Source organism: Trematomus bernacchii, unplaced genomic scaffold, assembly GCF_902827165.1.
Source record: "Trematomus bernacchii unplaced genomic scaffold, fTreBer1.1, whole genome shotgun sequence".
Taxonomy (NCBI): Eukaryota; Metazoa; Chordata; class Actinopteri; order Perciformes; family Nototheniidae; genus Trematomus; species Trematomus bernacchii.
In genome coordinates, this window is record NW_022987705.1 from 6,951,602 (window position 1) to 6,964,808 (window position 13,207).

The 13,207-nt window shown below is 41.5% G+C and overlaps 1 protein-coding gene across 8 annotated transcripts in view; it reads right to left on the reverse strand.

The window, feature by feature from the left end:
* Positions 1–13,207, reverse strand: part of nbeaa (neurobeachin a) — a 94,110-nt gene that overhangs the window by 55,091 nt on the left and 25,812 nt on the right. For all 8 annotated transcript variants that reach the window (XM_034140427.1, XM_034140426.1, XM_034140429.1 and 5 more), the window contains exons 2-6: positions 9,399–9,630; positions 5,934–6,034; positions 3,877–3,972; positions 2,946–3,067; positions 505–631 (exon numbers count right to left, since the gene is read on the reverse strand). In XM_034140427.1, coding sequence (XP_033996318.1) covers positions 505–631; positions 2,946–3,067; positions 3,877–3,972; positions 5,934–6,034; positions 9,399–9,630 — 678 coding nt within the window. The remainder of the gene's footprint in view (positions 1–504; positions 632–2,945; positions 3,068–3,876; positions 3,973–5,933; positions 6,035–9,398; positions 9,631–13,207) is intronic.

Below are 13,207 nucleotides of genomic sequence, written 5' to 3' on the forward strand. Positions count from 1 at the left end.
TTTTTTAATTTTTTTAACAAATTGTACGGTGTCCTTGGGTGTCATGAAAGGCGCCTAAAAATAAAATGTATTATTATTATTATTATTATTATTACACTTGCACTCACACAAATGATAACATGCACAGGGCGGTCCAAATGCTGTGAGACATGGGGACTTGTGAATTGATATAATGGAACCACTGGGAACTTTGTTAGGCAGTGCAGCAATTCTACTGGGTCAGCATATACTGCAGAAGGCCATCTCATCAAGGGAATGTGTGTTTATGTGTGCAGAGCGGTAGCAGAATGCTGACAGTGCGGCAGAGTGGCAGTATGCAGGTCTTAATTGACAGACCTTATCTACACTCATCAACACTCCTGGTGAGAGCGCGGCAGATAGAAGAAGAGAGCAGCAGCACACTTTTGATGCCGTCTCATCTAACAAGTGGCACAAGGTTACCAGAGTCTGTGCAGAATAAAACACATTTAGCTGAGTGGTTTGGTTTGTGTGTGTTTGTCTTACCTTGCGAGGCTGGAAATCATATTTCACACAGTGCTGAAAGCCTTTTCCTTTTGACTTCAACGACGTCACGATGAGACAGTTTCCCACAAAGTGAGCAGAGTAACCTATTCCTTTACTGGTGCGAAAACTGCAAAACAAATCAGACACTTAATTCAGTTTGTTATAAATTCAAGCCCAAGAGTTTAAAAAAATGACTTTCAGTTAAAAAAATAAGGGCTCTAAATCAAAGTGATGTTGGCTCTTCTTAATGAATGGTCGAACGGTTTCATTACATTGGAGTGAAAATGAATGACACTTTTGAATGGATGGTACAAAAAAAATAAAGCAAACACTTGTCAAATATATTACATATTGACTTTGTTGTCTGGTTTGATTTGTCAGACCAGTTGTTTTGTAAATAATATTCAGCAAGCCATCACTAGCAGAAGGTGAACTACATCAAAAGGAAGTTAACCATATTTTCACAGATAAAACTGTTACAAAAGAAAATCCTGCCAAAAAAAAACAAAAGTAGCGCACCTTTCACACTCATAGAACACATATTTAAGCAAATACAAGTCATAAAAAGGCAGATTTTGAAGAGTTTCCTTTCCAGCAGCACCAGGGGTCCCAGATCACAGGTTTGCGGAGAAACACAACTAATCCTCTTCCCTCTATTTCCCCCCCATATTGCTTCTCTCCCCGCACTGGTAAACTCTGTGTATGTAAAGCAGTCTGGCAGCTAAGCTTCTTCACAAAAACAACAAGGCACATTTGACTTCTAAAAAAAAAAGGGCCCAGAAGGATCACACACATAGCGGAGCCAGAGAGCAGATATAAATCCCTCTTGAGAGAATCCCTGGTGCACGATAGAGAGCATGTAGTGTGTTATCGCGGCCTTCATGCAGCCGTGGAGACGCCATACTGTAAGACAGGCTTGCTGGAGGAGCAGCTGCATCTGGGGGAGGATGATAAGACCTGGGCTCTCGTTCCACACTTCCCATGACAACTTGACAAACGGTTACTAGGGCAACATGATTACATCCTGACACTCTCCATGATCAGAGCTCATCCCTGCAATGGTATCGGCGGGGAAAATATACGGATGTATGTCATACATGCTGTAGACTAGCAGCTTCTCGCTTGTTAAGCAAAACCCTTTCTGTTCATAATGAATTAAAGTTTGACCGTGAGAAGGGAGGGGGGGGGGGGAGTAAAGGGAGGACGGTGCTTTGCGTCACAGAGTGCAGAGGTGGGGGGAAAAAGCCAAGAAGCAGAATAAAGGAGTTTAATTAAATAAAAGGCCAAAGATAAATAAGCCTCATAGTGGTTACAGCGCTTACTTCGAGGTCCAGAGCTGCACGACTAACAGAGGCATCCTCCAAGCAGTGCACTTATAATGGAGTGCCTTGACATTTAAAGTTATACTGTAATTCATTATCTGTTTTTCTATTAACTTCCTGTCCGTCTTATTCACTCTAATGAGTTAAATGTTTATCATAAGTCAGTAAGGGAGCTAGTTCAACAAATAATAGTTCAAAATCATTGTTAATGTGATTATTAAATATTTAGCACTATCTCGCAGTTGTGCATTTTTGCTGTTCCTATTACAAATCATGAAACCAATCAGTGACAATATAACGGGGCGGACTGGGACAAAAAAAATCAGCCCGGGCATCTCGACCGGCCCACTTCGGTACCAGTAGTAAATTGTCAACGGAGGGGGGGGATGCCAGTCCGCCACTGCCTGGACAGCACTTACGTATTAAATCACCTGTTCTGTAAAGTGCTGAAAGCTAAAGTTGGAGATTATTCGGCCAGAGCAAAAGTCTGAAGTCCATTAAGTGCTTTTTCATACTGTGTTTAAGTACAGTGCACTCACCCTCAACCTGCGTCACTCATGCTTACTTCACTTAGTTTCTTCTTACTTTAACCAGAATGCCTTTTGACATTCAGTAGACAACCGGGCCGAACTTGCTTTCATCAGCAGCGTGCTTCTCTTAGCTTGGATCAATAGTGATGGCAGAAGCAAAGAAGGCAGCTTGTACGGTCAACAAGAGGTACAATTCTTACACAACCAGGAAAAATACTTTAAGCTGTGCGGCATTGAGGGCTGCTGTCGGTAGAAAAGCTGGTATTACTGTAGCTTTTTCTGCTCTGCGTAAGCGCTGGAAATGGAGAGTTTAAAGAGAAAAAAAACCTTATTCTGTGATCCTGAAGGACAGACACAAAAACCTGATGTTTACCCATTGATGTCTTTGATTCCTCTGTAACAGCGCTGGCAAAAATATCAACGTGAGGTCAGCAAAACAGGCAAAGAATAAAAAATCGATGGTAGATGGAGAATCTCAGACAGCTGCGAAGCACTGAAGAGAGTCTTTTTTTCCCTTAATGCTTTTATTCCAAGTACAGATGAAGGATTTTTACGGGGAAATAGACCAAATGAATGGTGCTATACTTACCAATAGAGGTACGGTTTGTCTTTATCCACGTTGATGTTGTTGAGTGGATCCTGCCTGAACCAAGTGTTGATCGTGAATCCGTTCTGGTAAGGCCATTTGGCTATTGGCGGCAAAGCTATGGCCTGGACACACACACACACACACACACACACACACACATCAGATCAGATCTTGCCAATGCTTAGAGCAATCAATACACCACTCAGTCAGTCATCACCTCTTGCACTGCTGGAGAAAAGTGCCAATTAAGATGTGCTGACTAACTGCCACGAAAATTGCCATGAAGGTGTCTTCAGCAACAAGGGTGCACAAAGATACATTTGCCTAATTGCTTTATAATACCGCTCCAGTGTGTGTGTGTGTGTGTGTGTGTGTGTGTGTGTGTGTGTGTGCGTGCGTGCGTGCGTGCGTGCGTGCGTGTGTGTGTGTGTAACGAAGATTAGTGATGCAGCCTTCGTCAATTATACCCCAAAGCTAAGGAACAAAATATCGATACATCAGGGAAGCTTTCTCGGTGGAAGACTTTAAAAGAAAGCTCAAAACATATCTGTTCACTTTAGCATTTTAGGAAGCTAACACTTGCTCTCTGCTGCACTTTCTTTGTCACCTGATTTTGTGTTGTTGTTATTATTATTATCATCCCATTTTTGCCATTATTTCGATTTGTTATCACAATGTGAATTTGCACTATCCTCCTTTTATTGTCATGAATTGTAATCTATATATTTCTTTGTCTGTTCTATTCTCTTTTTATGTTTATTTGTATGTATTTGACTGGTAACTGTATTCTATGTGGTGTACATTTTCTGTGACTATCTATGTCAATTGTCTACTGTAAAGCACCTTGGAGTGCAATTCTTGAAAGAAAGGTGCTTTAGAAATAAAGCTTATTATTTTATTATATTATTATTATTATATTGGTCAGACTCACCGCTGCACTGCGTCCTGGAAAGTTGAAGAAGGTATCAGGACCGTGTCTCTGAGGCATCTGGTTCAACACTGACAAGAGCTTGATAGCATGTCTTGGCTGGAAGAGAGGAAGAAGAGAGGAGAGGAAAGGAAATGAGAGGAGAGGAGAAGCGAGGAGAGGAGAGGAGAGGAGGAGAGAAAAATAGGAAGAGAAACGGAGAGGGTCATTATTATTTATAATCTGCAGACCATCAGAGGCACAGCGGGAGCCTCTTTTTAAAGAAAACAACAGAAAACATGGAGTGACATCACATCTCTACCACAACCCCAGTGGATCAATAACTCTTCAATCACCTCCGCCCTCCTCCGACAACACCTCATCAATACCATGGCAACCCTCAATCGATCTGTCTCGAGAGGGGGGCGCTGGGGGAGGAGGAAAAGACTGGGAAAATGGAGCGAGGTGTACGGGCTGATTGTAGTTATCAGAAAGAGAAGGTGGAGAGAGAGGGCTGGAGGGATGGATGAGGGTCTCGCCATGGATCACTGATCAGTGAACAGTGAGGTTGTCCCGGAGCCTCAGTACAGGGGAGATTAACGAGAAGGGACCACGGCGTATTGACTTGTGCACACCAGCAACTTCTAGGGTGTACACCTCGCTAACCCTACAAATGAGCAGGGTAGCATTAGCCTCTCAGAACCATCCCGTGTGTCTGTTTCAAAACGTCAACTAAACCCAGCGGCTGACGGCAGGGCCAATCAGCAAGCAGCTGGGAGCGGTAAAGATGGCGACAATAAGTGGCACTGTGAGTGGAATTTAAACTAAGAACTCCCGATGCTCGACTCTTGAACAAATCACTTAATGATGTAGCTCTAAATGTACAATAAACACGAACCAGGAACTACAAGACCTTTTTTATCTCCAAAGAATTCGGATAATTCTTCAATTAAAAGCGGAATATAAATATTGAATAATGTTTGGGTCCTTTTTATACATATGGGGGTATTTTAAGTGTAATTTCAGAGAAACAACAAGAGAAAATAAAAAGCTTTATTAAATATTGCCCGTGCATTGTGAGTTAAAGGGTGTGCGGATAATACATAGGCATTAAATAATCAGGAGAGAGTGAATATGTGTCTGCTGATAACATGTCAACCTTCCCAAAGGGGTTCACCTGGAGGGAACAATACAGATTTCATCTTCACAGCTGATTAAGTCGCCATTGTTTTTTCATCATGGCTCTATCAATCTCACAAAAATTAACTAACTCAAACCTTTGTTGCATTAATTAAGCTGATTACGAGAATACAAAAAATGCTACACGTGATCTTAATTGCCCTTGTCTTGTCATACACTCGAAAATCACTCCAAACACACAAACAGACACACACACACAGATACACAACCATCCCCTATTATTCGAGTGCATTAGAATAACCATCCATTCAGTCACATCCAGACTAATGGCATACAAACAAGCTCATGCTGCATAATTGGGTATAAAATAAATGTAGCTTCCCGGACTTTTAATTGTAGACCGCTGGCAAACCAGAAAATGTAATTGTTTATTTCTTTTGCAGCATTCTCTTGATTTAAAAACAGTTAAAGCCTAAATAGTCAAATAACATAATTATAAGAAAATTGGAAAGAAATGTCCAGAATGAATCTTAAGTGAAATGTTGCTTTGACTTTGACTTTAAAATATGGTGTTGTGTTATTATATAGCTTGTGAATCCGATTATGAATACCAGCACTTGTTTAGTTAACTGACCAGGAACATCAAAAACTTTCAAGAGTTTTATAAATGATTCTGATGCCATTAGAGCCACGTCGGGGGTTTGCAGCTTCCTCTCACATTGGAGTGGAAAGACTTCAAATATATTGTATAGCATTAGACATTTCTATTTAAATGTATGTACAGTATATATATGCGTGTATACATCCCAACATATAATAATGATGTTGTATTGGTGTTTATTTTGCCAGTACCTGCATACAAAAATATTCCTGATGCCATACTGATAGAAAAAAAAACTGTGATACACACTAAAAACTTTTTCAGTTGTCCACCCACTTACCCAGATGCCATTGTCTCCCCTCAGCATGCTGAAGAGCAGCTTCAGCTCCTTCACTGTGATGCTGTAACTGGCCATGACTCCCAGCATGTCCACCAGGAGGTCTGAGAAACACACAGAGGCACAAAGTTAGCGCAAGAGCAGAAAAACAACACTAGTGTGTTTGCTAGTCAGCCCTCTTATAGAATAAAGAAAGCATGTTAATGAGACTCTGTTTGTATACGGTGAGTGATAAGCCTTAATCAGCACAGTCAAAACTTCAAATGAGTTTACAGTACTCAAACAACCTTGAGTTACGAGCAGAGTTGCAGTGCACAGCATTACTTGATACCTTGAATGTGTACACCACGATGTAAATCCTTGTTGTGTTGGTATATATTGATCTTAATACATCAGGTACAGTAATACAAGGCCGAACACTGAGAAACTGTGACAAGTTCTCTCGGCTACTTGCTGCAAACAAGGAACCATGTAATACTTAAAGGGGACCTATCATGCAAAATGCACTTTTGTACGTCTTTTATACATGAATATGTGTCCCCGGTGTTCCAGGGAACTCACCAAGTGTCAGAAAACACAACCCTCTCTATTTTCCTCCATACCCAAATCTCTAAAAAAGGGGCTGCAACGGATCTGATCAAAACTGATCCAGATTTGAACACTGTCCTGACGTCAGGACAGTGGCGCTACGGCTATTGGGCCAACTCCACCAATCAGGAGGAGACAGCCACGGCCATTGCCGTTCGAAAGCGCTGCAGACGCTGTAGTACATATGCCAGGCCTGTAGATGGTGCTGTTCTCACAGAATCTGCCCTTGCAAAAACAGAGCTAGAAATTGTCAAATTGAGCGAAATGAGGCATGGCTAAAATGCATGATCTGTTTGGTATTTTGAAAAAAAAAAAGTATAAATATGCCTTATATAGGTATGGTCCTACACTATATTATTCACATATAGCATGATAGGTCCACTTTAAAGGATGAGTTAGCAAATCTGGAGAAAGATTATTGATAAGTGACAGGCTCGCAGTGTGTACAAGAGGCTTGTTAACAAATGCTGAATCATAACAACTGCAGGGAATAAACTCCGAGATACATATAGAGTAGTTTTAAATAAATGAATCTTATGGAAAACAACATCTTAAACCGACTAGGACACCATGTTGTATGTTCTATTTTCTTCTTTTAAATGTTTAAAAGGAAACTGTCTGACATGTTGGGAAATATGCTTATTTGCAGAGAGTACGGAAATAGGATCAATACCTTTCTTTAGTTTTTACGCCATATATGGAGGTACACCACCAGACCATTGACTAAGCTTAGTAAAAGTAGTGGAATCAGAGGCAAACATATACCTCTATCATCTTAAAAATATACCTACTGTACACTGTGCACTTAAAATCTAAAATATTTCTTGTCTGGCTATTGACTGTTTCCCTGCTTCTAGTATTTATGAAAGCTAACCTCCTGCTAGCTCAAGCTTCATATTAAGTAATACAACTCTTGCCAATAAAGCAAATTAGTGTATTGCCCAAGATGTATTTGGTCATAAAATTGAGAAAACATGGTTTCAAGAATATTTCTCCTGAATATTTAAGCAGATAATAAAATAAAATAAAATAAATGCAATTGTGTTTAAAGATAATAGTTTAGTCAGAATGACCTTCCTGCTTCATTGCCTTTCACTCCACACACATCAGCAGCAGATCAGCGTGGATATGGCAGAGGTTCTCAGAGTGAGGCAATCTGCTTACAAAGGCTCTACTTTCCCATTAAGCCTGCTAGATATGAATAGACTTCCCATAATATTTCATTACCCAGAGCCCAGCGATTGGGAATAAAGCAGAAGGCTCGCTGGCTGACGTGTTATGAGAGGGAACGCAATACACAATGTCCTAGAATTCAAAACCCCTTAGGTGTGTTTTTGGTACGATCAATCCATGTAGGTCATTTTAAACAGTCTGTGAAAAGTGTTGAACTCACGGTTGAGAATGGGGATATTTGAGAATTGTCATTAAATTGAGTTAAGTGGCTCTGCTGTGAGGAGCAGTAATAAGTCATAGAAGTTATAAAGCACATTATCCTGCGGTGGTAGGTAGGACAAAGAGGACACTAAGGGGGTAGGGAAGGAGATGAAACGCACTCCCAGGCATCATTAAGGGTTGGCCAAGGTCAATATGATCATGTAAAGAGACGGCAGTGAATGTGCTGTTTAGCAATCAAGCCCTCTGTAAAGAGCACACACATAAACATACTGAGGTCATTACTTCTGCACCACCAGCGGGTTGTTATGGATGACTGACTGCGGGGAAAACACACACACACACACACACAAGTTCTGTTATGAAGACATTTTCAGAAATGTGTTTTTTTGGTTCTAAACTTTAGGAAAGACTGTTTCTTGTTTACAAGGATACAAGTACAATTCTTATTCAACAGTACAGTTCTGCAGAAAGACAGAGATAATTATTTTTCGTCCAGAAGCAGCTTCATCTTCAGCTTCATCCTATGTTTTCGACGTGGCTCTCACTCTTGTTTCTCTTTGGGTATTAGAGTTTGTTTCCACCTACATGTAGACACACAACCCACGGCGGAATGCAGAATATAATGCTTTTTGTGAGATTAAGAAAGGCACTTCACTACCCGTATGAAGTCATACCTACCTAGGCCAATCATTTTTAGGGGTTAAGGATAAGTGGGAAAAGCTGAATTAAACAAAAACTTTACAAATGTTTGTCATTGTACTCGCATAACAAAACCATGCTTTGCAAGCTATCTTGCAAAACAGTGATCAAGTTGTATTTCTAATTAAAAGCAAATTCGGCATTAAATAATATTTAAAGAGTATTTAACTAACATTGAACTGATGGTAAAAAACAAACAATCATAATCGTTTATCCCTTTAAAGGTGGGGTAGGTAAGTTTGAGAAACCGGCTCGAGATACACTTTTTGTTATATTCCATGGAATGCTCTTAACATCCCGATAGCAATGAATATCTTAAGTGCTTTGACAAAAAATCCATAAAAAATTTCATCTGTGGAAGCCGTAGTACTGTAAAAAGCACGACCAATCATTTTAGCCGGCCCGGCTAAAATAACTGGATGGCCTACCTGCCTGTCAGCCTTCCATCTGTGCACAAACTTATCTCGTGCCCTCATTGGTCATGTGCGCGTTCGTGTGTGTTGGAGGAGGGGCTCTATAAGGAAGTGGCAGATTATCTCCGGTTATGTATTTTCAAATTCTAGCGATCTCGAGCCGGTTTCTCAAACTTACCTACCCCACCTTTAAGTTGGGTCCAAAATAAGGACTTGTTTTAGTATAATATGTATCAAAATGGGAATTATTATAATGTCTTGTTTTGTTGTGTACACATTTACCATATCAGTGTATTGACACTAGGAAAACATAGTGATATTGTCATATTATTGTAACATTTAGTGTCTTTATGTATGTGCGCCGTTGCTTCACCTGCGATCATGTCGTCCACGGAGCTCATCTTGAGCAGCACCTGCTGGATGAGGCCCACCTCGGTGCTGGTCTGCAGGTTGCGCACGCTCTTGCGGAGGATGGCGGTGAACATGCTCCAGATCTCCGCCTGGCACGTCACCTCGCAGTGGGACAGCAGCTCCACCATGCAGCCGATGCTCTCCGCCTCCTGGATGATGAAGTTCATCTCCAGGTCAAACTCCCCGCCCACCAGCTGGAGGAGGGTGAGGAGAGAGGGAGGAGGGGGGGAGCAGGAAGAGGACAGGTAGGGGGGAGGAGGGACATGGTTTGGGGAGAAAGGAGGACAGTGGAAGTGCAAAGGAAGGGAATTGAGGGGGTGGGGAAGGAGAGAGGAGAAAGAAAAGAGAGGATGATTTAGTGAACTATTTAACCTTTTTTTCTGTGGGAGAGGTGAGCCTGGCGTCTGATGGATGCTGATTGTTGTTCGGAAAGCATTTCTCCTGCCGGGGGGGCCGCACATACTGCAGCAAACACATGTCCTTCATCTGTCCACAGTCCACACACACTACATCTCCTTCTCTGCTGTCTCTCTCATATGTGAGGAGCACAGCACTCTGCTCTGTGTTCTCCACTCTACTATCCCTCTGAAAGATACAGCAGGCATAAAAATGGTCCCCTCGACTGCATCAGCCACACACATATCCATATGAACACACACTGATTTATACACATGTCCCTCTCCCTCCTCTCAGATAGCATTAGTCAGAGGACATCCTACTTCAAATCAAAGTGCAAATGTCCTGTCTCTTAATGGCTGGTGCACTACAATTACTTGTGAGAGTAGACCATATCACACACAAAACCCACACACACACACACACACACACACACACACACACACACCACACACACACACACACACACACACACACACACACACACACACACACACACACACACACACACACACACACACACACACACACACACACACACACACACACACACACACACCACACACACACACACACACACACACACACACACACACACACATCACACACACACACACACACCCACACACACACACACACACACACACACACACACACACACACACACACACACACACACACACACACACACACAGGCAAACCCCCACGCAGTTCATTCTCTGCATACTACACTTTCCAGGAAATGGTAGCCATGGCAACCAACACGCCATGAGACCACCATTGAGGTTATTAAATCAGATGGAACAGAAACGTGCAATAGGTTAGGAGAAGAAAGCAGACAAAAGATTACGAGTAGAAATAAAGTTACCGACCAGACTGTGACTGTGGTCTTTGCACTCGAGAGAGAATGAGACTAATGGAAAATAAAAGTACAGAGAGGGGGTTTAACATTGGGATGAAAATAAAGTAACAGCCCCCCCGCTATCTGACGATAAGAAGAACATTTGCAGTGTTGGTGACAGCTAATGACAGAGTCAGGGTAAAATGAAATCTGAATTAAAGGGTTAATTCTCTATATTTGTCTCTGTGTGGTTAATCATCCTTCAAACAAACAGATACACATCTAACTAGCGCTGGGAATCCAATATTATTGTCTGAGCACTCTCATTACTTCAATAGAAATAGACTGATTTTCATTACTTCCTATCTTAACGTCTAAATGGTTTCTGCATCCTGTGGGATGAAGTCAAATGAGAGGCTGTGTCAATGTGTAACATGGCTGTAATATAATTGTAATATGGATGTCAAATTGATGCAATAATGTTGTTGCATGGGTATAAAACAAAGGTGAAATATGGGTTTAATATTGATGTATTATGAGTGTAATAATGCTGTAATAATGGTGTAATGTGTGTGTCATATGCATGTACTAATAGTGTCATAATGCTGTAATATGGGTGCAACATAGATTGGTTTAATATTATATATAATGTATACCCTAAACGTGCAATGTATCTCATGAGCTACAGAGTGTAAGCTTTAAAAAATAACAGACGTATTATAAATACAATTCTTGATATGTGTCAGTTTAGCCTAGATATATTAGAAAATAGCAATTAATTAATTTTCCATATTGTGCTTGCCACTTTAAGGTTAATGAGATGATGAGATGGTTTTTTCGGATTTATGGCATAAGAGCGGGACACATTGCTGGCTTGCACATCAACAACGGAGCCATCTCCATGACAACTGAGCAAGCTCAATCCGCTAACAAAGACTGCTAGAAGTGGCTGAGAGCTTCGGAACGAGCTGGTAATTATCGTCAGCTGAGTATCATTCATTCACTGACTTTGGGAATCTTTGCAAACATGTGCTAGAGTAGGTTTTACCTGACTATTATCATAAATAACTATACGTACACAAATGATGTGACATGTATCCCAAGCTGCTGTTAGTCAAATGAATACATGAAATGTAATGTCAACAAATTGGAGGATGAGCGACATCAGCTGTTTATCTAGCTTAACATACTGAACAGCAGTCAATGGAACTGCACAATAATTCCCACTTTCTTTTGCTGATTTTTTTTAAACGTATATTGCTTTAAAGAAACTGATGATTTTAAGATCTTTTTGTATTAAAAATGGCCCCAAACTTCACGCATATTGGAGCACTTTGGAAGGAAAAAGAGAAGATTTAGGGCAAAGGGTATAAAATGATTGGCATAAAATGGACCATTAACTGCAGCAATCGTTAGCAATACAAACATTCATTACATGTTGGCCTATCGACAGACATGATGCTGATGCCCCAGAGAGAACCTGAAGATTAAGGTTTTAGTCAAATCTCCGTATCCTTCTACCTGCTCCACAACCCTTACCTGTCTTTGTACGGACTAACTGCCTCTCATTTCTCATGCTAAGTCTGTCCCTTCCCTCCTTCTCTCTCTCTCTCTCTCTCTCAGTGAATTGATCCAGTGCCTCTGCGAAGGCACTAGCACAGATTAGACAGGACCTCTGAACAAGGCAAGGAAAAAAAGGGGGAAGAATTCATTCATCCCACATCGAATTTTCCCCTCTCCTCCCAGGTTCCCAATTACAGAGCACGCTGGGGACTACTGCGTCCTACAACATCTATATAACTTGCCACTCTGAAGGTGCTCGATATACCACGCAGCGGAAGCTTAGGGGGAGACAACAAGGGAAGTCTTTGTAAAAACTCGCTTCGCAGATACGCAGCGTCTTCAACGCGGAAACACACACATCCCCAGGACATACCTACATATGTACAGCACATGCATAATCACTCTTTTTTTCCGGCTTCCCACAACGTGTATCAGAGAGCAAGATGAGAAAGGGTGATGCAAACGAAGGCAACGTACTGAGTCTCGTGCCCAACAGCACAGAGAAAGGGAAGGACGAAAGCAGAAAACACAAGGGGAAAAAAGCACCAGATAATTATTATCTCTTCAACCAGAAGCAACATCTGGAAAAGCGACCAAAGCCTGGGTGACGCTGCCAAGACAGAGAGAGATGGACAAAGGCAAGGGAGAAAGGTATATGAAAAAAACGCTCACATCAATGACATGTTCTCCGTTTCATGTGGCTTCCATAAAGATGAGAGGCGCTCATGCATTTCCGCGCCTATTACTCGCCTGAGTAGGGTATTTAATTGATGCATAAATAAACATGCTGACTTGATGGCAATAAGGTTGATGATGAGCAGCTTGAGCTCACTTGAGTGCACTCAAACGCCATCATCATCATCATCATGGCTACTATGCACGCGGACAAAAGATTACTAATGAGATTTATGAGGTAACACGCTCATTTTGCATAAACGCTCGTAACCTCCGGTCTCCTCGCTCACCCGACC